This window comes from Antechinus flavipes, chromosome 2 (assembly GCF_016432865.1).
Source record: "Antechinus flavipes isolate AdamAnt ecotype Samford, QLD, Australia chromosome 2, AdamAnt_v2, whole genome shotgun sequence".
Taxonomy (NCBI): domain Eukaryota; kingdom Metazoa; phylum Chordata; class Mammalia; order Dasyuromorphia; family Dasyuridae; genus Antechinus; species Antechinus flavipes.
Window position 1 is genome coordinate 643,581,192 of NC_067399.1, and position 20,626 is coordinate 643,601,817.

Below are 20,626 nucleotides of genomic sequence, written 5' to 3' on the forward strand. Positions count from 1 at the left end.
GCTCAAGACAGCCCCTGAATTCTAGTATTTTTAAAAATATAAAGGGATCTCTGCTTTGCACATATTTGCTTACATGTAGTTAGATTGTAAACTCCTTGAGGGCAGGGCCTGAATTTTGTTTCTTTGGGATCTCTCATATTTGGAATATAGTAGGCATTTAATAAATATTTACTGAACTTATTGGATTAGATTGAAATCCAATATATTAAAAATTTCAGTCAGTTTCCTTCAGAGCATTTTCCTTCCTGGGCCAAAGAATTCCAACCTTTTTAGTTCTTTTGCAGTCATTAGTCTTCCTCCTTTCTCTTCAGAACCGTGTCCTCCTCTGGATTTCCATTTTGGTTCTTGAATGAAAAGAGTAACAAACAATCGCCTCAATAATGCAGTTCCCAGGACTCTACTGTGGAAGACTGACCAGGGCCCTGGAACAGCCCAGTGCCCAAGTCCATCCTGCTCCAGTCTGGCCAGGGAGCTCGCGATAACCATGTTGATGCCCCAGCTTCTGATGGGCTTTAAAAGGCACGGATTGCAAGGCAGTGATGGCAGCCCCATCGCAGCTCCTGTGTGTGGGGGTTTTGTCCTGTTACCAGTTGGGTCTTTTTCTCAGAAAAAGCATACACCTGTTTACATGGACTTCCATTGCTGGTCACCTTCCTCATTGTGGTCACTAGACTTCAAGCTTTCCTAGCCTCAGCCCCAGGGTTCCCACTATGATGCTCTCGGCCCCTGTCCAGGATTATCCCACCCTGACCCGCCCAACGCAGGCTTTGCTTTCTTTTAGGGGACTTGTTCTATTTACACCGATCCCGCCCTGTCCCTCTGATGCTCGGGAAGGGGCCTGGACATCTAGGGAACTAATCCTGAGTGGGTCAATTCCTGGTCACTGGAAACCAAAGGAAACGAGAGGAGTGTTGACCTAGAGCTGGGATCCTAGCTCTTCGTTCGTTAGATAAAGTGGGTTTCCAAAGGGGTGTTTTGCCCAAATCCCCAAGTAATCCGTGTCAGGAAGCCACCACGGGGACCCAGGTCCCTGGATTCTCCTCCAGGCTCTATCACACATTTCAGAGAGCCCAGGGTTAAATTCAAAAGGTGTAACGGGCCAGCGGCTGGTTTAGGGGCCACTTGTGTTCATGATTGAAAATAATGCAAAGAGCAAGAAATGGCGGCAGGATGCCCGAGGTAAGCGCTCTGGGTGTGGCAGCTCAAGGCCGCTCCTCGGGGGTCCCGGTGGAGTCTGACCGGATCTAACAAAACCTCTCCGTCCTTCCCTTCTCTCGGCCTCCCAGCGGCACACGGATGGTCAAGGCTGCCCTCTTGTGGTGGGCCGGACAACTAGTCAGGAAGGAGAGCTCCCGGTGCTCCCCTGGGAGTCAGCATCTCCCCGGCTCGGTCCGTGGGGCCCGAAGCACCAGCTCTGCCTTTGTGCCCCTCCCAGGCAGCGCGCACCTTTCAGATCCGGGTCAGACTCGGGCAGAATCTGTCGGCCGTCCCCCAACAAAGGGGTTGTGTCTGGCTTGGAGCTCGGGATGAAGCCGGCATCAAACAGCTGCCACTCAGAGGACTGGGCAGCCACAGTCTCTGGACAAACGTCCCCATTGGGAAACAGCTCAAAAGCTACATGCTTTTACTCACTTAAGGAACGATGATGAAATAAGTTCTCTGAGTGCCACCAGTGTGTCCCACTTCTGACGGGCTGCTTCCTTCTGGTGGTTCGCATCTCTTATATAAAGGGAGACAGAGGACATGGTTTGCTCTAGCAAGAGCTGACCTGGGCTGCTCCTTAAGGAAGCATTCTAGCGTCAGCACTTTGAGAGAGTGCGACTCCCAGGAGAACGCTGATCTGGGGTCCCAGGATGGATCTAGGGTCAGCCCTGGCTTTCCCACTGATTGCCTCGTGACCTCTGGTCTGTCTCCTCATCTGTGAAACAAGCAGGTTGGAACTGGATGACCTCTGGTGTCCCTTCCAGCTCCGGTTATGTGAAGATAGGGAAATGTTGAAGAACAATTATAAATAGGTATCTACTAATAGTGACACATCAGCTTTTTTTTTTTTTTTAAGAGGAAAAAGAGAAATTTTTAAAAAGAACAAACTTTCTGACCAGACTAGAATTTGATTGGATAAAAAAAGTGTATTGGATTTCCAATACTAAATAATAAACATGAAATTGTTTTTTAAAAAGCCATGGAGTATACAGCATATACTACAGAAAAGCTGGGGAGGGGAGGAGAAAGAAAGAAAAGAAAAATGTATACAGAAAGGAAGAATTCTACACAGTCCTTCAGCTTCTCCTACATCAGATTAATAAATCAATATACAGATTTGCTTCAAATTGTTATGAAGAAAGCTGCTATTCCACAGCTTAACCATCATCGTAGAACATATACAATGTTTCAGGTTCAAAAATCACAGGATAATGTAAGAAAATGTATTAAATGGTGAAAAAAGTGTAATACAGAATATACGCTAACTAGAATAAAACATTTTTTGTTTTCTTGTTTAACCTTTAAAAAAAACCAACTTTGAACAGTTGTTTAAAAATAAGCCGTCATTGAAAAATACGCCCCACCTTGGCCCCCTTCCCAATTTCATGGCAGTCTTAACAATCCCGAGGGATGTTACAACAGTGCAGCAATATTCACAAAGCCACCATTTTGAAATCCTGGGTGTACATTTCTTTGGGCAAAAAGTTAAGACACCTGCAAGGTAAACACTATCACCCTCTTCTACCCTCACCAGAGCAAAGAGAGGGCTGGATGTTCTTTTCAACCTTCTAGCTTAGCGATATTCCTGAATACTGTCGATGGAGTGTGGGACCAGCTGGTCCAGAGATGGGGGTTCCAATGCTGTACTTTTCATTGCCTCAGGATAACAAAGAGTTCATCATTTAGAAAAGTGCACAAAAAATCCAGAAAATGAGGAGAAAATCTTTTTACAAGGAAGTTTAAAACCCAAGCCAAGCGGGCTGGTGGGCTGATTGGTGGGTGCCGCCCTCCCTGGCTGTCTTGATCGCTGGTCGTCATCTCCCACGGTTGGTTAGTTACAGGGCAGAAAGGAGTTCACTGCCCTCATTCCTAGTGATACACTAAACCTCAGCTGCTGAAGCATCGGGTGAGGGTCAGAGCGTGGCTGGAAGCAGCCCCTACTCGTGGAGCAAGCTGCTAGAGACCTCTTCCCCCTTCACTCAAGACACTGAGGAAGCAAGACCTCACTGGGTATTTGATTTCCAAATCCGTTCTTCATGGAAACTTTCATGTCTTTGTTTTCCTCGCAACAAAAGATTGCAACACAGCTGACATGGATGTTCAGGGAAAGACTTCTTTTCTCTGGTTCTGGCTAAAGGGTGGGTAAGGGGAACTTAGAAAAGGGTAATAGGAGAGGAAGAAATTCTACCAGGCTGACCGCCTCTGCAGCTCTGCTCCATTCATGCTCTCCTTTCCTCAGTCTCAAGAGCAGAAGGGTAAGACTTGGATTTCGAAACTTCGCTCACTCTGCAGGTGGTTTAAGCTCTGGCTTCTTTAGGGACCTTGTTGCAAGCAGCCTGGATTAAGAGGCACGGGCTCTATGCTTCGAGGTCTTGCTCCCTTTCTATCTGAAAGATAACTAAAAATCAGCATTGCTGACCAAAAGCTGGACAGGATCAAGGAGGTCAACTATGCTGACCTTCATCTTGGAGATGTCATCTAGGACATTTCTAGAAATCTGCTGTCAAATTTTGCAGGTAAGTAAAGCTTTGCTAGAACCTGGAAACGTCGCCACTGCATTGTCTTATTCCTTCTAACTTTCCCAGCTTGGAAATGCAGCCCCCTGGAGCTTCAACTAATTTCCGACGTGGAGTTCTTAGCTGAAAAAAGAGGCATTAAACATGAGGGATCACTATGGCAAAGCTGCCTGAATTCGAAGGCCGGCCACATGTGAAGAGCATTTCTTAACAAAATTCGAATGAAACGGACTGCAAATTACAACAATAGAGGCTGTGATGTGACGAGGAAGAACATTAAAAAAAATGCTTCCAAATTCTGCAGGATTCTGGAAGAGAGGACAAAAACGGAGACACTCATGGGACCTTCTGTGGGCCCTTCCATGCCCTTCATTTCTTCCCACCCACCCTAATCCCACCCTGCCCTACCCATCCTCGCCCAATACTGAAACTGCACAAAAAGTGACAAATCTTTCAATGTTACATTTCATTCAAATAGATCTGTAATCTCACAGTGATGAGAGGAGAAAGTCAGGCCTTTAATAATTATAATAAAAAAATAATAATAATAAAAAAGCTTACAAATAGCAATGCAACATCCCTCCCACTGGCCCCCCTCCCTCCCAAGTGATGGACTGACTGTTGGCAGAGGACAGATTACTCAGAATAAAAAACAAACTCAGAACCCCCAGAACAAGCCACACTGTCAATGATTTTCCATACACAAGAGAAACAAGCAGTCAAATGTCAGGCCAGGCTGTGGAAACAACACGCTAATTTTTCTTTCTTTTTTGGATTACATAAAAGGCTTTCCCTTAAAAAAAAGGTAAAATAAAATAAGAAACAAATAAAATTGTACACAAATGCCAATGTCCAACACTTTATAAAGGTGGTGCGCTCGCAGCGCTGAGACGAAGCCCGGTGGGCATCTCCGTGACCTTCCCCAGGACGCTCCGCCGGGGCGCGGGCGCCCGCTCCACGCGGCGTCGGGGGCAGAGGGCCCGAATCTGCCCCGGCCGTGACTCCATCCACGCCGGCGGAGCAGGGGTCGGCCCCCTGGCGCCCTGGCCCCCGCGCCGAAGCCCCGGCCGGCGCGTCCTCGACCCCGGCGCTCCGCGGTGCTGTCCTCTCACTCTGTACAATTCCTTGTTTCCAAGGCCAAGTCCCCGACTGCGGGAGCGGGTGTGGAGTCCCGTCCTGCGCAGGCGCTCACGCCGTGGTGATGGCATTAAGGTCCTTCATTAGTCCTTCCAGGTGGGCCATCTCTTTGGTCAGCTCATCCGGCTCGTAGCTCTGGGGAAAAGGGCATCGGGTCAGCGCCCAGCTCCGCCCCCCCGGGCCAGAACCCGCCCGGCCCCGCCCCTAGAGCGCCGCTACTGCCCCCTACCGGGCCGTGAAGATCTCTGCCTTAAGGAACAGAAAATGCCACAAAGGGGCGGGGGAGGGGAGGAGAGGGCGGGCACTTGAACTTGAAGGGAGCTGGGCATTGGACAAGACAGAGGGGGAGGGATGTGGATTTCAGCTGGTGGGGGGAGGGAGGCCGAAGGCCAGTCCGAAGGTCTATGACCAAAGGTCAGGGCGGGAGCAGCCAGAAGGAACCGGAAGGGCGGTTCCACAGAATAGTGTGTAGCAAATTGGGAACTTGGGCTGGAGGTCACGTGGGAAGGCCTTTAATAAAGGAGCTGCGTTTTGTCCTCCAGGATCATGGGGGCTTCTTGAACAGGAAGGGACCTATCAGACCCGTGCTCTCGGAAGGAGGGCGGCCCTGACTTGGTCTAGGCCAGAACCCAGGGAGGTGGAAGGGAGGGGTGGAGATGCAGCTGCCACCAAGGTGCAAACAGAGCCCGGACTGGAGGTGGGGGCAAAGAAAGAGCAGCACAAGGGGGTGGAAGGTGGGGGTTGGCGACACCTCTGAGAGAAACGGGGAGGGGCAGCTGGGGGGCGCAGCGGCTGCAGCATCAGCCCTGCAGTCAGGAGGGCCCGAGCTCTGATGTGGCCTCAGACCCTTACTGCTTCCTGGCTGTGTGACCCTGGGCAAGTCACTTAACTTGCAGCAGAAAAAAAAACTTGCCAAGAACTGGGGAGATCAGACCAAAGTGCCCCCCACATGCCCAGGGACGAGCAGGCCCGAGCGACCCGAGGGAGAATGCCAGCCCCATGGGCAGACTCCAGGCTGGAAGGCCAACAGTCCCTGTGCCTCCTCCCTCTGCACAGCGGTCCTGGCCGCCTGGGGGCTGTGGGAAGTCTCTCCCCAGCCTGCAGTGCCCTGACGGTGGCTTTTACACGTGCATTCTCCCTTTCTTAATTTTTATTAATAAGGTCAAACTATATGATTATTTTGTATAAAAATAAAAGTTTTAGAAAAATGTTAAGGAACTGAGAACAAGCAATCGAACCGATTCATCCTGGAGGAGCCCTCCTACACTGCTCTGTGCAATCTGAGGAATCCCACCTCATCTGGGCTTGCACATCCCAGGGAAATGGGGCCTTGGGGGTGTTTAGGGAGAAGAGCCGCAGGACGCCCAGCCCTGGCCATGAGGTTCCCCTGTCCCTTTCTCCTTCTCACACAATTGCTCTGATCACCATAAACTGGCCACAAAGCCATCACTGCGGACAAAATCTTCTCCATGCTGTTAAACAATCAAAAGTATTTTCGAGCACCCTTAAGTACTGAAAATGAACCGAATCCAATAGGCTCGGGCGTTCTGCCTACAGCGGCTCAGGCCCCTGAGCCTCCCTCTCCCCATGCTGCCTTGGCAGAAGATAGGGAAAATTCCATGCAAATCCTGTGCTTGGGCTCCCTCCCTTATAATCCTGCCTCTGCGTAAGTATGCCCATGGCCACATTCAAGGCTCAGCATTTCTGCTGGTCCAACACCTGACATACACAGGCTTATGGGAATTGGTCTTTACTCAGCTCCGTTCTAGCAGCTGACAAGGACCCGAGTGCTGTCGGCCCGGAGCTGATCCCCAGCTGGGGGAGCGAGAGGTTCTGGGGCCCCAGGAGTGCCCTTGGAAGTCCCAGCCGCTGAGACCCACGGTGGCTGAGCAGTGCAGGCCCTGATCCACTCTGAGGCCTCTCAGCCCGGGTTGCCTCCCTTGCCTGTAAAATGAGCCCGTCTAAGATGGGAAGTGGCCCCGCTCCCTTTGAGCCCTAAGGCAGAGCCCCAGTGGCCGTGCCTGCATCAGTCCCTCACCTAGGGCTGGGCAGGAAGGATGCTCTCTCTCCAGCCCTCTCGTCCCTCTCCTGAGCTCCGGCTCACACCCACTACCACTTGGACGCTTCCCACGCCATGCCCTGTTGTTGTTTTGGCCATGTCTGACTCTCTGTGACCCCATTTAGAGTTCTTTTTGGCAAAGACATGGAGTGGTCAGCCATTTCCTTGTCTAGCCCATTTTACAGATGAGGAAACTGAGGCAGACACAGTGACCTCCCAGGGCCACACAGGCAGTCGGAGGATGAGTTTTCCTGACTCCATGTCCAGCTGGACTCGAAGCCGGCACTCCTTGCACTGTGGTGCCCCCTAGCTGCCCCTGCAGCATGTCCTGTGGGCATCCCCAAACTGAACCCATTAGCAAAAGCAAATAAAACTTAGAAGCTTCTGCCAAAGGCCCCATCGCTTTTCTAGGCACCCCGTTTGTTCCTCACCTCCCAGACCTTCCGCAGTGCATCCCACGCAGTGTCCCTGCTCTCCGTAGTCTCGCCCTCCCCTCTGCATGGCTGCAATGTCGCCCTCTCGGCCCCCCTCCCATTCCTCCTCAGCTGTCCCTTCACTTCTCAAACTCCAGCCACTGCCTTGTTGCTCTCAGAAGCAGCACACAGCCCTTGTGACGGGAACTCTCATGGCCTCCGTCCTCTCTGGCACAGTCACAGCCGCCTCCCTGAGCTCCTCAGTTGGCCCCTTCCCCCTTGTTGTATCTGAGAATCATGCCTTTCTCACCTCTGCCTCTGTCCAAGGGCTCCCCTTGGCCCCCAGGTCTCAGTGTCTCCCCCTCCTCAAAATGACCGTGTTATTTATTTCTACACCCTCACGCTCTCTCCCCCACAGAACCTAAGTTCTTTGGAGCCAGGGACGATTTCATCTCTCTCTCCCTGGAACAGAGCCCGGCACAGCTGGGGCTGCAGTAAATGCTTGTTGGCTGACTGACGGATCGACTGGCGTTTCCTCAGATGCTGTGGATTTTCAACAACCACTGGCAATCACAGCCCTAAAGCTCTAAGGCTGAGAACCATCCGGGGTCATTTATCTTGTTTTATTTTCATGTGGAGCAATCAGGGTTAAGGGACTTGCCCAGGATCACACAGCTAATACATGTCAGGTGTCTGAGGCTGGATCTGAACTCCAGGGCTGGGGCGTTACCCACTGCACCACCCGGCTCCCTGGGGCCATTTATTTCTACCAGACAGGGTGGCTCTTAGTCTCCTGTGCTTTGACATTCTTGTTTTAAGGAACACCCAGAGGAGAGCAGCAGAGCCTCCCTGCCAAAGCAGAACACAGCCCCTGGCACTTCAATCCTCGGGTTCCCTTCCTTCCTTTGAGCCCCAAACTCAGGCACATTCCCACCCCCCTCCCCTGATCACTGAAGGATGCAAATTCAGACTGACAAATGAATGGGGAGGGCCCAGATGATCCCATGAAGACCAAAGCGGAAGCAGGCAGCAGGAGGGAGACAATGGACAGTGTTCCCTGTCAGCTGCTGGACCGCCAGCTCAGCCCAAACTGCAGCCATGGCCCCTTAGCGTCTGGGCAACGTGACGCCCCCCAGCGGATTCCACCCTCTCAGACTCAGTACTGACAGCGGCCATGATACCAAGTGGCAAGACTGTCCCCTTTCTAGGGCAGTCACTTACACTCTCTGAGTCGTCCAGCATCCTGGTGGTCTCCTGCACATCAGGGGCACTGGGAACGATCACAGGCATAGGAGGCCGGCTTCTCCCCAACGTCCCGATCGACGCCGTCTTCACTGAGTGAAGGTGATGGTTAGGAGCTGAGAAAGAAAGTTTGCACTGTCAACAATGTGCTTGGCCACGGCCTCTGCCACCAGTGGTTCCCTTGCTCAGATGGGAGCCCCACGAGGCACCGGAATCAGGAGAGAGGGGCAGAGCTAAATACCAGAAATGGGTCTGGGAGTTCATGGCAACTGATTTTGTGGTTAAAAATCACCATCCCCCCAAGTAAGTGTGTGTGTGTGTGGGGGGGGTGGAGAGGGAGAGAAGAAGGGAGGGAGGGAGACAGAGGAAGAGGGAGAGGGACAGGGAGAGGAAGGGAGGGAGGGATGGCAGGGGAGGGGAGGTCTCCTCTTCATGGTGCTCCTCTCCTCCCTCCCTGTCCGCTCTGGCCCCTTACCTTGCTGGGACAGCAGAGGGGTGCTTGGTAAGGCGGGGTCATAGGCGGCAGGCCCGGGGGGTGGGACTGCTGGCACAGCGAAGCTCTTCAGCGGGTGAGAGGGGCGGACGTGGGCCGTAGGGAGGGTGGGGCCAGAGCCTTCTTCCTGGGCACTGGACAAATAGGAAGAGCTGGTGGCTCCCTCGGGATCCGGATGGTCAGTGCAGCACGTCTGAGATGAGGAAGCGGGCAAGGTGTCAGTGCTGGGGGTATTCCGAACTGATTCTGCAGGCAAAAAAGGGAAAAAACCCCAAACCATTAGCAGTTCTTGAGCCCAAGAAGATGTTCGAGCTCAGCCTTTGGGCCCCTTCTAACGCCAGAGTGAGTCAAACCATTTGGGCTGACGCTTTTCCCAACAAGGGGGGTGTTAAGGGTGAGCTGTTCTAAAAACAGCCCCAGCAGCATGAAGATCCACTCCTACTGTTTCTTCTGTTTCACCAATATCTTATAAGTTCAATCCGACAACCCCTTATGAAGTGTCCCTGTGCCCCACAAGGCACTACAAGAGGTGCCAGGGACACTGGAAAGGAGCCCGTGCCCTTCCTGGGAGGGGGCGCACAAAGCCAAGCCACAGATAAATACGACACACGCCGTAGCGGGACGACACGAGATGGAACATTCACAAAAGGGAGGATTACTCGGGGTTGGGAGGCTCAAGGCAGGTTCTAGGGAAGAAGCGGCAGCGAGCCCAGAGCTGAGAAAGGCTGGGCTGAGGCAGGCGACGTGAGCGTGAAGAAGCAACAGGGCGTGTGCGACGGACAGGCCAGAGGAGAGGAGGGAGGAGAACAGGGAGCAAGGTATGGCAGCTCAGACTTATTTCCCGTTGCATGGGCTGAGTTTGAGAGGAGCACCGGGCGCCCGGGTCAGGGTGCCCAGCAGGCAGCAGCAATGGGGGAGAGCCAACGGCGCCAGAGGAGACGGGACAATCATCTGTCCCTGCTCTGGGATGTGCTGCCTAAGGGGAGTTGAAAGGTGGTCACTAAAACCAAGGAGGGGTCTGGTTGTGGAAGAACAAAAGTGTTGAGAGGAGCAAAGAACTAGGACAGAGTCTTGGGATGTGTCTCTGCTTTAGGGACCATAAGGATGCAGAACTAGGAAAGAAAACAGGGATTTCTCGGAAGGACTCAAAAGCAAATGGGGAAAAAGTGGTAAGGAAAGCCTACACCAAAAACGGTTCCTGCAGATCCATCTTCCTGATATATAAAAGATAATGATTCTTAATTCTCCCTAATTGTTTGCAGCCTTAGATGATCCTCTGTGTGCTCTCTTCTATCCACTTTTACACACCACGCATCCTTGAGGTGCCTACAGGCTCCCCCGTCCTCACTTAAGTGTCAGGAGAAATAATGGTCATAGTTGCTGACCTCCAAGAGTTCTGGACAAGACGGAGCTGGAAAGGAGCTCAGAGGCTGTTGAGGCCAGTCTGTAGTTGGTAGAATCAAGTATCTCCTTTGGTTTAAAGACATTTAGTGAGGGGGGCTTGGAGGAAGAGACCAGCTGAGGAACCTCAGATCAGCCAAATCTGGGGTGGCTCAAATTGTTAGCCTGTTTTTCTCGACATCAAACCCACTTCCATTGCCCTCCCTTCTCCCTAATCTCATCCTCCTTCCATTATCTGAAGACAGCTACCATATGTCCCTCAGCTTCCTAATCTGTGGGGGAAGGACCCCAGGCTAGTCATCCTTCTGGTTGTATTTTTCCCTTGATGTCCCTGTTTTCCTTCTGTGCTTCCAACCTTGATGTCCCTTTAAATCTTAAGTTTCTCCTTAATAGTTTAGTTCAAATGACACAAAAAAAGGTCTCTTGATTTAACTTTATATGCTAGTCTGAATACTCCAGTCATCCCAAAAGAGGATTTTGACAGGGACTTTGAGAGTGGCACAGACAGAATATTCATAAAATCTGGGATCTCCTCCCACAAAACTGGGAAGGACAGCCAGATATTATTTTGTGACCTTGGCCAAGTCACTTAGGTTTACCTCAGTTTCCTCTAGTATAAAAAGGGAAATTATAATAGCACCTACTTCTCCAGTCGTAATAAGAATTGATGAGTTATTTGTAAAGAGCTCAGCCCAATTCCCAGTACAGAAGAGGCACTTACAAATATCTGTCCCCTTCCTCTGCCTTTCCCTTAATCCAGTCCTATGTAGCATAATTTTTTTTTTCAGCTCTTGAGAAGGTGTCTGATGATGGAGTATTCGGAGGACAAGGGGAGGTTAAATGGCCTCCAGTTTATCCGCTGAGGGAACCAAGGACATGCTCAGGTTGGAGAAGAAAAGATGACCTGTGTGAAAGGGACCAGATTTGTCCTGCTTAGCTTCAGAGGTCAGCATGAGGAGCCTGGGCAGAAAATGCCAAGAAACATGCTCCTGAGCATTTGGGGGGGGGGAGGGGAAAGAGGTCCTCCTCATGGTTACCCTCCAGAAAGCACAAGCTGAATGCTGCTGGACAAGACAGACTTGTAGGCTCTTCCTCCTAGGAGACCTTATGATTTGGGTATTATGGTAAAAAAAAAAAAGTTTCAAAAATCAACTATAACGTAATATTCAGTAAATCCCTTCTTATATAAAGTTGGCAAATCAGGGACAGAAAACCTTATTGATGAATGCACAAGCATAAGTCCTAGAAAGAAGAATACAATTGTGAAAAGTATGTCAAGTGAATTTTTATATCTCAAAACTTCTATCTTATTTCACTTTCTCGTAATTTGCAGCTGATCTTCACTGGCTCCTATCCTACCATTTACTTTCTTCTGCCACTGAAAGCTACTGTGTATGTTATTTAAAGAGCTGCCACTTTAAAAATGGCTTCGAGAGTAAAGAATCCTTTTGAAAACAAACAATTTCCTTCAGATTTTACTGAATTCTATTCCTCACGCCATTGTTAAACCTCCTTACCTTGTCATGACTCACACTAGGGGGTTTCCAATCAGGGCAGGGGGAAAAAGCCCAGTTACTAAGGGAGCATGGTGACCTTTCACCCGCTGTCCACTCTTCCTTGCTGCACTCAGCACGTATCCCCGGCGTAACTTATGTCCGTGCTGCCTCATTAGAGAGGGTTCTCTTTTAGCACAGTGCCTGGCACCCAGGAAGCAATGACTGCTTGTCCAAACTGAGACACTGTGAGTAAACGAGGCAAAGCTCTGTGGCTCAGAGTCTGCACTTTCCCTCTCAGATCAGCCCAATGCCGGAGCCTTTTCCCTCAACACAAAACCGAGCTGAAGACCTGCAAGGTCCAGGAGAGAGCATCTTCATGGCCACTGCCAAGACTGCTGCCTGGTGCCCCTGCCTGGCATCCCCATGGATGGCAACACAACTTCAAGAACTGAACTGAATTCTGAGGAAGACACAGTTTACTATGTTCATTATGCTACTAACCCAATATTACAATTACCCAGCAGGAAAGACCTCCCCCAATTTGTAAGTATCAGGTAACCATTAAGTGTGCTCTTTCCTTCAATGTTTTCATAGACTTAAAAGAGAAGTAAACAATGGAGAAACTACTGATACAAATGCAAGTTTATGACCTTACGAAAATGAGGTTATTCATTAAAATCACATACCTTACAATGAACACTCAAAACAGGAGAGAAAGGCTGGAGGTGAATTTTAGAGACAAAAGAGAAACAGTTTAGGGAAATCCTAAATTATAGCAGGGAACCTACTTAGCTACAGCCGAAGGATGGAGAAAATTCCCCAACCCCACGACTAAACTGGGACTTGTGTAAATTCTTGAGCATTTCATTTCCCCCAATTCTTTGTGGACAGATTCTCGCTGGTCCTCAATACTCGTCTCTCACCTGTAGAATTAGCCCTGTCTGAATGGGACAAGGATGTGCCAATGGGCCATGGGCTGCCCTGAAGGTGGAGATGGCTGCGGGTCGGAGAGGCGAGGCTGCTGGAGTGGAAATGATGGTGAGGGTTATCGAGGGAATGGATGGGATGGGCACTAATCACGGCTGTGGATGAACACAAGACAGAAAAATGCTTAACATACCTTCACAGACACACATACGTTACAATAACATTACAATCAGCCCCCTCCCTCCCCATGTGCAATCCAACAATTCAAGGCCCTATGAAAAGGGACAGTCATTTATTGTTTTGCATTTATTTTTATGTCAACATATTCTCTTTGAAAATTACTTACAATGCAAATGTTAATTTATGTTTCTCATATGCTATAAAAGTATATTGAAATAAAAATCCTTCAAGAAACTTATTAAACCACCCTGCTAGTTTTTGACTGAAGAGCAAGACACTTGATAAATATTAGTTCAATATATGAATGGATAGTGGTGCATTTGTAATATACACAAAGTGATGTAATGTGCCTGAAGTGTAACCCAAGAGGCTTCTTCTCTTGCCAATAGCTTACCAAGCAATCCTTGCTTGTGGCAGTTCACAGGAAGGGGTGAGAATCTCTTGGTTTCTTTTAAAAATATCACTGTTTTGAGGTTTGACTGCGTTCTTTTTTTATTCTCTATTCTGCCTGATGGGAGCTTATGATGAATTAGCTACTTTGGGTATAAAATCCAAATTTGTACTTTGGGGGAATGTCATATACTTTTGAGAAAGTGAATATAATTCTTAATAAAGGATCTTTTTACATGTGAACTGGGTTTAAAAAGACATGCTCTACACAAGGGCACCAAATACTCAAGTCTTGAGTCTGGGAAGAATAGTCATTGTGAAATTCCAAAATTCACTTTCTCAATATAGCCAGCTAAACATCACCAAAAAATGACTAAGAACAAAATGGCAATTTGATCTGTAAAAAACTTTTTTCTTTCTTTTCACAGAATTTGAAATAAAAATGCAATTTTTTTCTTTATACAAAGACTCGATGATTGCTATGATTAAGCTTAACTCCTTTTTGAGATTTAAGAAAATGCTATGTCATCAGGGCAGTTAAAAAACTGTGGTGTACATAGCCTGAAGGGGACTGAGTGGAGGGGGCTGGTCCACCAAACCTCTGCTTTCCACCTCCCCTCCACAAATCCTCACCCAGAAGTCTGGCTGCCTGGTCCCTACACTTTAGAGTATCGGACTGATTCCATTCAAACCATCACAGAGAAGCAACATAGAGCAGTGCAGCTGGCCTCAGAGCCATTTCCTGACTGAGGGACTTGGACAAATGTCCCTTTGCTTCTCAGGACCCCAGGCAGTTTTCTAATAGCGGGAGCTGATCTGCACAGTTGGAAAGAATCATTTTCAGGGAGCTCCCTGAACTAATGAAATCACAAGTTTGGGGAAAAAATTAAAAAGGCCCCTAAGGGGCACATCCAGACTAACTACTGCAGCTGAGGTCTTTCAGGGATCAGGGTATACACCACAGAACAAAAGCTCTAAGTCACAGGAGCAGAGCAGTAGGGTCACCAGGAAGCAGCAGCTGTCATGGAGCCTCTTCTCTGGGGGCCGAGGACAAGGACATGCGCATTTATCAGCAATAGCAAAGAAATGCGGTTCCTTTCCAAAACATCAGCAGGAGGAAGACAGAAGGATAAATCTACGGTCTCTTCACTCGGGTTTAAAGTCTTCTGGTTATTGAGACTCCTAAGAAGGTAAAGCTCCTTTTTAACAACTCTTTTCTTTCACTGGGTGTTTTTGCAATCTTAGCCTCTATCTAACCACCACATCAGCAGCTGCTTTATTCTGGAGGAGCCAGGTCAGTTGGATTCTTTAGCTCTCAGCAGTATTCAGGCTTTGGGGGTCAACTTGTGAGAAGACCCCGCTTTACTCATGACAGGACATATTGGTGCCTTCTAGTTTAAGATGAAGGATAGCAATTAGGAATAATAATTATTGTCATAACAACTATGGCCAAAAATATTGCCATAAGGATTACTGAATTAAGAGAGATGACTCATATCTATTTCCTCTCTAACCAATGGTAAAGTCACAATAATTTATCAGTATTTTTACATAAGCATGTTATATTCTCTCTCTCCAGAAAAATTAAAGAATTAAGTTGACCATCTTTTCCCAATATACATAAATTGGGAACAAATCTGAAAATAAGGATGATCACTCTTGTTATTTTTTAAAGGAAAAACTAGCTACATATGTGTGTGTGTGTATGTAAATAAAGACTCTGAATCAAAACCAACAGAAAATGAGATTCATTGATAACTTAGTCCTGAAAATGTAAGAAATGATCTGAAAAAAGGAGTATGTCAATGTTTGTGGGTAAATTCTTGAATCTTCTGGCCAGTTATTAGCCAAATGCAGTTTATTTTTTCCCACTTCCATTTTTCTTGAACAGAAATTTATAGCTAATTAATGTATAGACTATTCTTGCTAAGCAATTCTTTAGAATCTAGCATCAGCTACGTTTACATGTAGATAGGAGAAAATTTTCACTAAGTTTGTCCAGGAACATAATGGGAATGATTTTCTTATTACTGGGAGAAGGATTTATTCATGATTATTTAATCGAAATTGTTTCCCTTTGCCTTTGGAATAGGCACTCCATGCCACAGGGGAAGTTATTTTTCTCAAAATTCCCAATGAGCCAAGGTATTTAAAGGACTTTACTCTCACTAAAAACAATAAAATATTCTTAAGAAGCTTATCAGTATTGAACAGATATTAGGAAGGATAAAAGCTGTTAAAAAAACAAAAACAAAACCAAAAACAAAACACACCACCAAAACAAATCAACAAAAAACTCCAAAATGACCCTTGCTTTCTCGTATAGTGATCCAGTCTTTATGTTTCTCCACCATGTACTTCTTGTTGAGATGGTCAGGCCTGCTTTTGAAGTGGACACTCTATTCCTCTGAGGCATTTTACAGATAAGGAAACAGAGGCATAAACAACTTTAGGGTCATCAATTCCCTCACTACACAACAAAGGATGATCACAGTGGTTTTTAAACCCTTGATTTAAAAATTCAAGGTGATTGATTCTTCTTTGCAAGAAACATCAATTTTAAACTCTTGGTAGGTTTCTGATTGGCAGGTGGTTACTATTCATGCCTTAAGCTCTCATCATTAAATTTACTGATGAACACTGATATTAGGGCAAAATTAAGTTAGCCACTGATGCACAGCTCTTTTCAAATCTATTAACACAACTAATGAATTAACAGAAATATCTTAAACTTACGCTGGGGTGGCTGAGAGTCAAAAGGCATCATCATTTTTGGTCTCATTCCTCGCCTTCCAGCCAGTGTAGACATACTATCTTCTGATTCATGCCCTAAACACCAAAGATTAAAGTTAGTTACAAGTCAGTCCAGCAATACCACTTAGAAGTTTGAGTTAAACAATTTTAGTGTGGTGAAAGCAAGAAACACAGGCATCATGGTTAGTTACATGATGAACAAATCTCAAAATACTCCTTAAATGTCAAGGAAGGAGAGAAACTTAGGGTAGCCCTCTCTGAACAAAAAAGTGGCACTGAGGGGCCCCCTATTTCCTTTCACTTGTTAGAAGACTGACTATACAGTCAGAGTTCCATTCATGTATGCTAATACTCTTTGAAAATTAGGGTCTTCACAGATAGTATCACCATTGAGCCTTTTAGCCCCTGAATATAATCCACAACAATAACATTTTAGCTAAATCTCAAGAGAAGTGAGGGCAACGACATAGTAACGTGACATGGGTATCAAATGATCTCTTTTTTTCAATACAACTTTGATGGGATCAATCTTGTCAAACAAAGTGGGCAGGGAAGCTAACTCCTTGTTGGCTCATCACTCACAAGTTATCCCCAGACCATCTATGGAATGTTGTATAAGCAGAGAGATTTTATGGAATTAATTCTTTAAACACTGCCAAAATCAAAAAACATCTACAAAGAGTTGAAGACAATTTTAATAAAAACCTGTAGTCTTCACATAAGGAGTGGGGATGGGGGAACTTTTCCCTGACAGCTAATACCTCTGTATGAATTTCTTCTTTGATGGATATTGCTGTCCATGGAATTATCCACAGGGGTGATATCTTGGGAGTTTCGTGGAATTGGGGTATCAGTCATAATTGGGTTTGGGTCTGGAGACTTATCAATAGGCTTTAACTCCAGCCTCTCATGATGGATCCAAAGGTCTGGAGGCTTGACGTCTTTGGAATTTCCTTTGTATTTATGGGAGCCATTCACAGATTTGCAAGCAGCTCGTTTCCTAAGTAGAAAAATAAAAATATAATTACACACACAATCAAAACTCCTTATAACACTTTTCTGTGAACAACAAAAAGAACAGTTTCTTATCTATAAATGCAAATACAAGACCTGCCCATATGATAATAGGCAAGAGATAAGAACTAGTTGTTGAAGTAGAAATATTGTTTATATTACAGAGTGAAGGAAAAACTCAAGATCAGAATTTGTGTTAGAAGGAAAACTGTTTTAGTGGGTTTAGAGAATGGAAAAAGAACAATGAAATGACCTAAAATTCCACAATTCTCAGAAGGCTTAAAAGCACTCAAGAATGAACTTGTAAAACCACCCAAGGAAACACTAGAATAATGAAGAAAAGAAGGATATTAATTCATTGGTTAATTTATATTTTAGAAGTCTATATCCAGCAGAGAAAAGAAAAGGCAAGTAAAAGGAGAAAAGATGCAAACATAGTATATGGCTGTGAGAAGTGGGAATAAAAACACTTATTGATGGAGCTGTTAACTGATAAAATGATGATGTAAAACTATTTGAAATTAATGCATACTCTGATCCTCTAATTCCATTTCTGGGGACGAATCCCAGTGAAGTGCAAGTATATTAGTGAACTTTATATATTCCACTAATATATTCCAAGCAGCACTCTTTATAGGCGCACAAAAACTGGAAAGTGTATCCACAATGATTGGGAAATGGCTGATCAGACCGTGGCACATATGGGCCACACGTCTGCATTCATTGTGAGGGATGGTGAATATGAGAGATTCAGAGGAAGTTGGGAACACCAATATAACTGATCAGAGCCAGGAGAGTGAAATGACAATGCCAGAAGACAACAGGATTCAGCTGGTTCATGATGTTCAATCTGGTCTCAGAGAGCCAAGGATGGCTACCTTCTTCCTGCAGTGACTGCTGCATTATACGCTCAAACTATCAGCTGCAGTAGCTGTGTTAACATCTCCATCCGAATGGTTTTCTTTCATTATAAAAGAAGTTTCATTGGGTATGCATATCTGCTTGTTTGGGGAATAGGGGCTGAAAAGGGACAGTGGCTTACAAAACCAAATCTACCATGAAGTCATTTTTAAAAAGAATGAATGGCAGTGTCAGCAATCCTGAGGTTCAGAACAAGCTGAGGGAGGCTGCTGAAGAATGCGAAGTCAAATGAAAGGGATTGTGAAAGACACGGACTGAGCTAGAAGGGTCTTCAGGGGACAACGAGTTGAACCCTGGCATTTTACAGATAAGGAAACAGAAACATAAATAACCGTAGGGTCAAGAACCAGTGTCTGTGGCAGGATTTGAACTTGGTTCTTCTCAACTCCAATGCAGGCTGCTTCTCTCAAAAGGCACTGAGCTTTTTTTTTTTTTTTTTTTTTTAAGTGATGCTGAGGAAAAGATAATAATCAAAAGGGGATTGGACTGTTTATGCATGTGGAAATGATGGCAACACAGAAGGCAGAACTACTCAACTCTCATTTTCCCTGTCTTCTCTGCCAAGGATGATGATGTCAGGCCTGAAAAGGGCTGAACATGAATGGTGCCCCAGAACTTGGAACCCAAGATAATCTTGGGTCCCAAGAAAGGGGACAGCTGTTCTTGACTTCAAGTCACCAGATCCAGATGAATGGTTTCCAAGGACACAGAATTGGTAGAGAAGCCTTCTGGGTCTCTGTCAGGGCAGGAGAAGGCTAAATGCCTCCACCTGTGTTCTAGAGACTTGTAAGCGCGTGGCTGGTTGGGGATCAGACTTGTTCTGCTTGGTTCCAGAAGTCAGATTTAGGAAGAATGGACAGATGCTACAAAGAAGCAAATTTAAGTTTGATGTAGGGGAAAACTTCCTCACTGTCATGCCATCCAAAATTGGAATGGGTGCTCTGGAAAATAACAGGCTCACTTTTGCTAAAAGTCTTTGAACAGTTGGTATGATTTGGACTAAACTAGCTCTAAATTCCTTTCTAATTGAAATTTTCCAATCAATTCTTTAAGACAAGGGATACAAGTTAACTGAGTCTGAAGATTCATTTATGTATATGGCTACCTAATCTTTTTTAAAACTATGAACATCAAAAAGCTGAAAATTTTCACACAAGGTAGAACAGAACAGGATTACATGTGAAACACCTTGCTTTGAAAAATTATATATAACAAATTCAATGTTACTTACAAAGCTGTATGTGTTTCATTTTGCTCTCCTTTGTGCATTTTCAAATGCTTTTAATAATCTTCTTTGAGAGGTGACACTACAGGTAGAAACATCCCTCCCTGTCTGTCACTGCCTTCTAATTACTATCTATAGTACTTAAGTCTTTTAACAGATACTTTTCAATCTATAAGTTGTGTGCATGATATCCAGTTTATTCGTTTTAAAAATAATATGCTGGATATGCCTATTTGATTTTAGGTTTGAGACAAAAAATTGGAGTCCAAGATTATAAGTACTGGCAATGGAACTGCAGAAAATGTTAAGTTTATAGGGACATATGAATGTAGCCACCAAATGCAAAAGATATCTCCTGAATAAAGAGTCTAAAATGGAAAGAAATTTTAATTTAAAAAATAATAAGATAAAGAAAATAAGAGATATCTATCAGAATATATGTTAAAGGAGACCAAGAAGAGTGCATATTCTCTCCTAGGGAATGATTCTAAGACTAGAAAGAAAAAAGAAAGATGTAGAGGCAAAAAAGAATAGAGAGAAAAAAAAGAGATTCATAATAACTCAAAAAAAAAAAATACATGAAGCCAACACTAGCAACCATTTGTGAGGCTTCTAAAAACACAAAAAAGAAAATCCTGTAAAATCTTGATTCCCACTAACAGAGCAGGACCTCACTTGCAGTCTTACAGTAAAGCTCCTTTGGGCCAGGGACATCCTAATAATCATTCAGAAGTAACTGTTTTTAAACATTTCTTATGCTTTTTAAAGTAGCACACACAGAATGACTAGAGAAAGACGCTGGGCTTAGCTATGTCAAGGTCTTGGGAGGAAAGTCAAGATTTAGGTTGATAGTTTAGATAATTGCAATCCCATTTGAAGCTGATTGAGAAAAAGTTTCTCTGTAGAACCAATCTCTTTCTGAGAGAGAGACCAAATGACAAGGTCATTAGGCTGAAATACTCCAAGTGATTCATCACTTATTGATAAGCACTCTCTCACTATCTAAACTTCCTTTCTCTCATCTTATTTCAGGTCCTAAAATTACACAGTAGGTCATGGAAACATTATTTATATCAACATTCAGCAAATAATTTATAAATGTTATGCTAATTATATATAACTTTTATTTCTTGTATTGTAATTAGAGTTCTTCCATATATCTGTTTGAAAACATTGTTTGCTGACTTCTAATACATGTACTTGAAATAAATAAAACTGGCTCTTTAAAAATATTTTAAAATTAGTCTGAATCAGT

The 20,626-nt window shown here is 45.5% G+C and overlaps 1 protein-coding gene across 4 annotated transcripts in view; it reads right to left on the reverse strand.

Annotated features, from left to right (window-relative positions):
- Positions 1–2,109: 2,109 nt before the first annotated feature.
- The window catches only part of NEO1 (neogenin 1), a 239,557-nt gene continuing 221,040 nt past the window's right edge, over positions 2,110–20,626 (reverse strand). For all 4 annotated transcript variants that reach the window (XM_051982336.1, XM_051982335.1, XM_051982333.1 and 1 more), the window contains 6 exons: positions 16,973–17,211; positions 16,194–16,286; positions 12,884–13,042; positions 9,046–9,309; positions 8,550–8,686; positions 2,110–4,991 (listed from right to left, as the gene is read on the reverse strand). In XM_051982336.1, the coding sequence (XP_051838296.1) occupies positions 4,908–4,991; positions 8,550–8,686; positions 9,046–9,309; positions 12,884–13,042; positions 16,194–16,286; positions 16,973–17,211 (976 nt within the window). In that variant the 3' untranslated portion in view covers positions 2,110–4,907. The remainder of the gene's footprint in view (positions 4,992–8,549; positions 8,687–9,045; positions 9,310–12,883; positions 13,043–16,193; positions 16,287–16,972; positions 17,212–20,626) is intronic.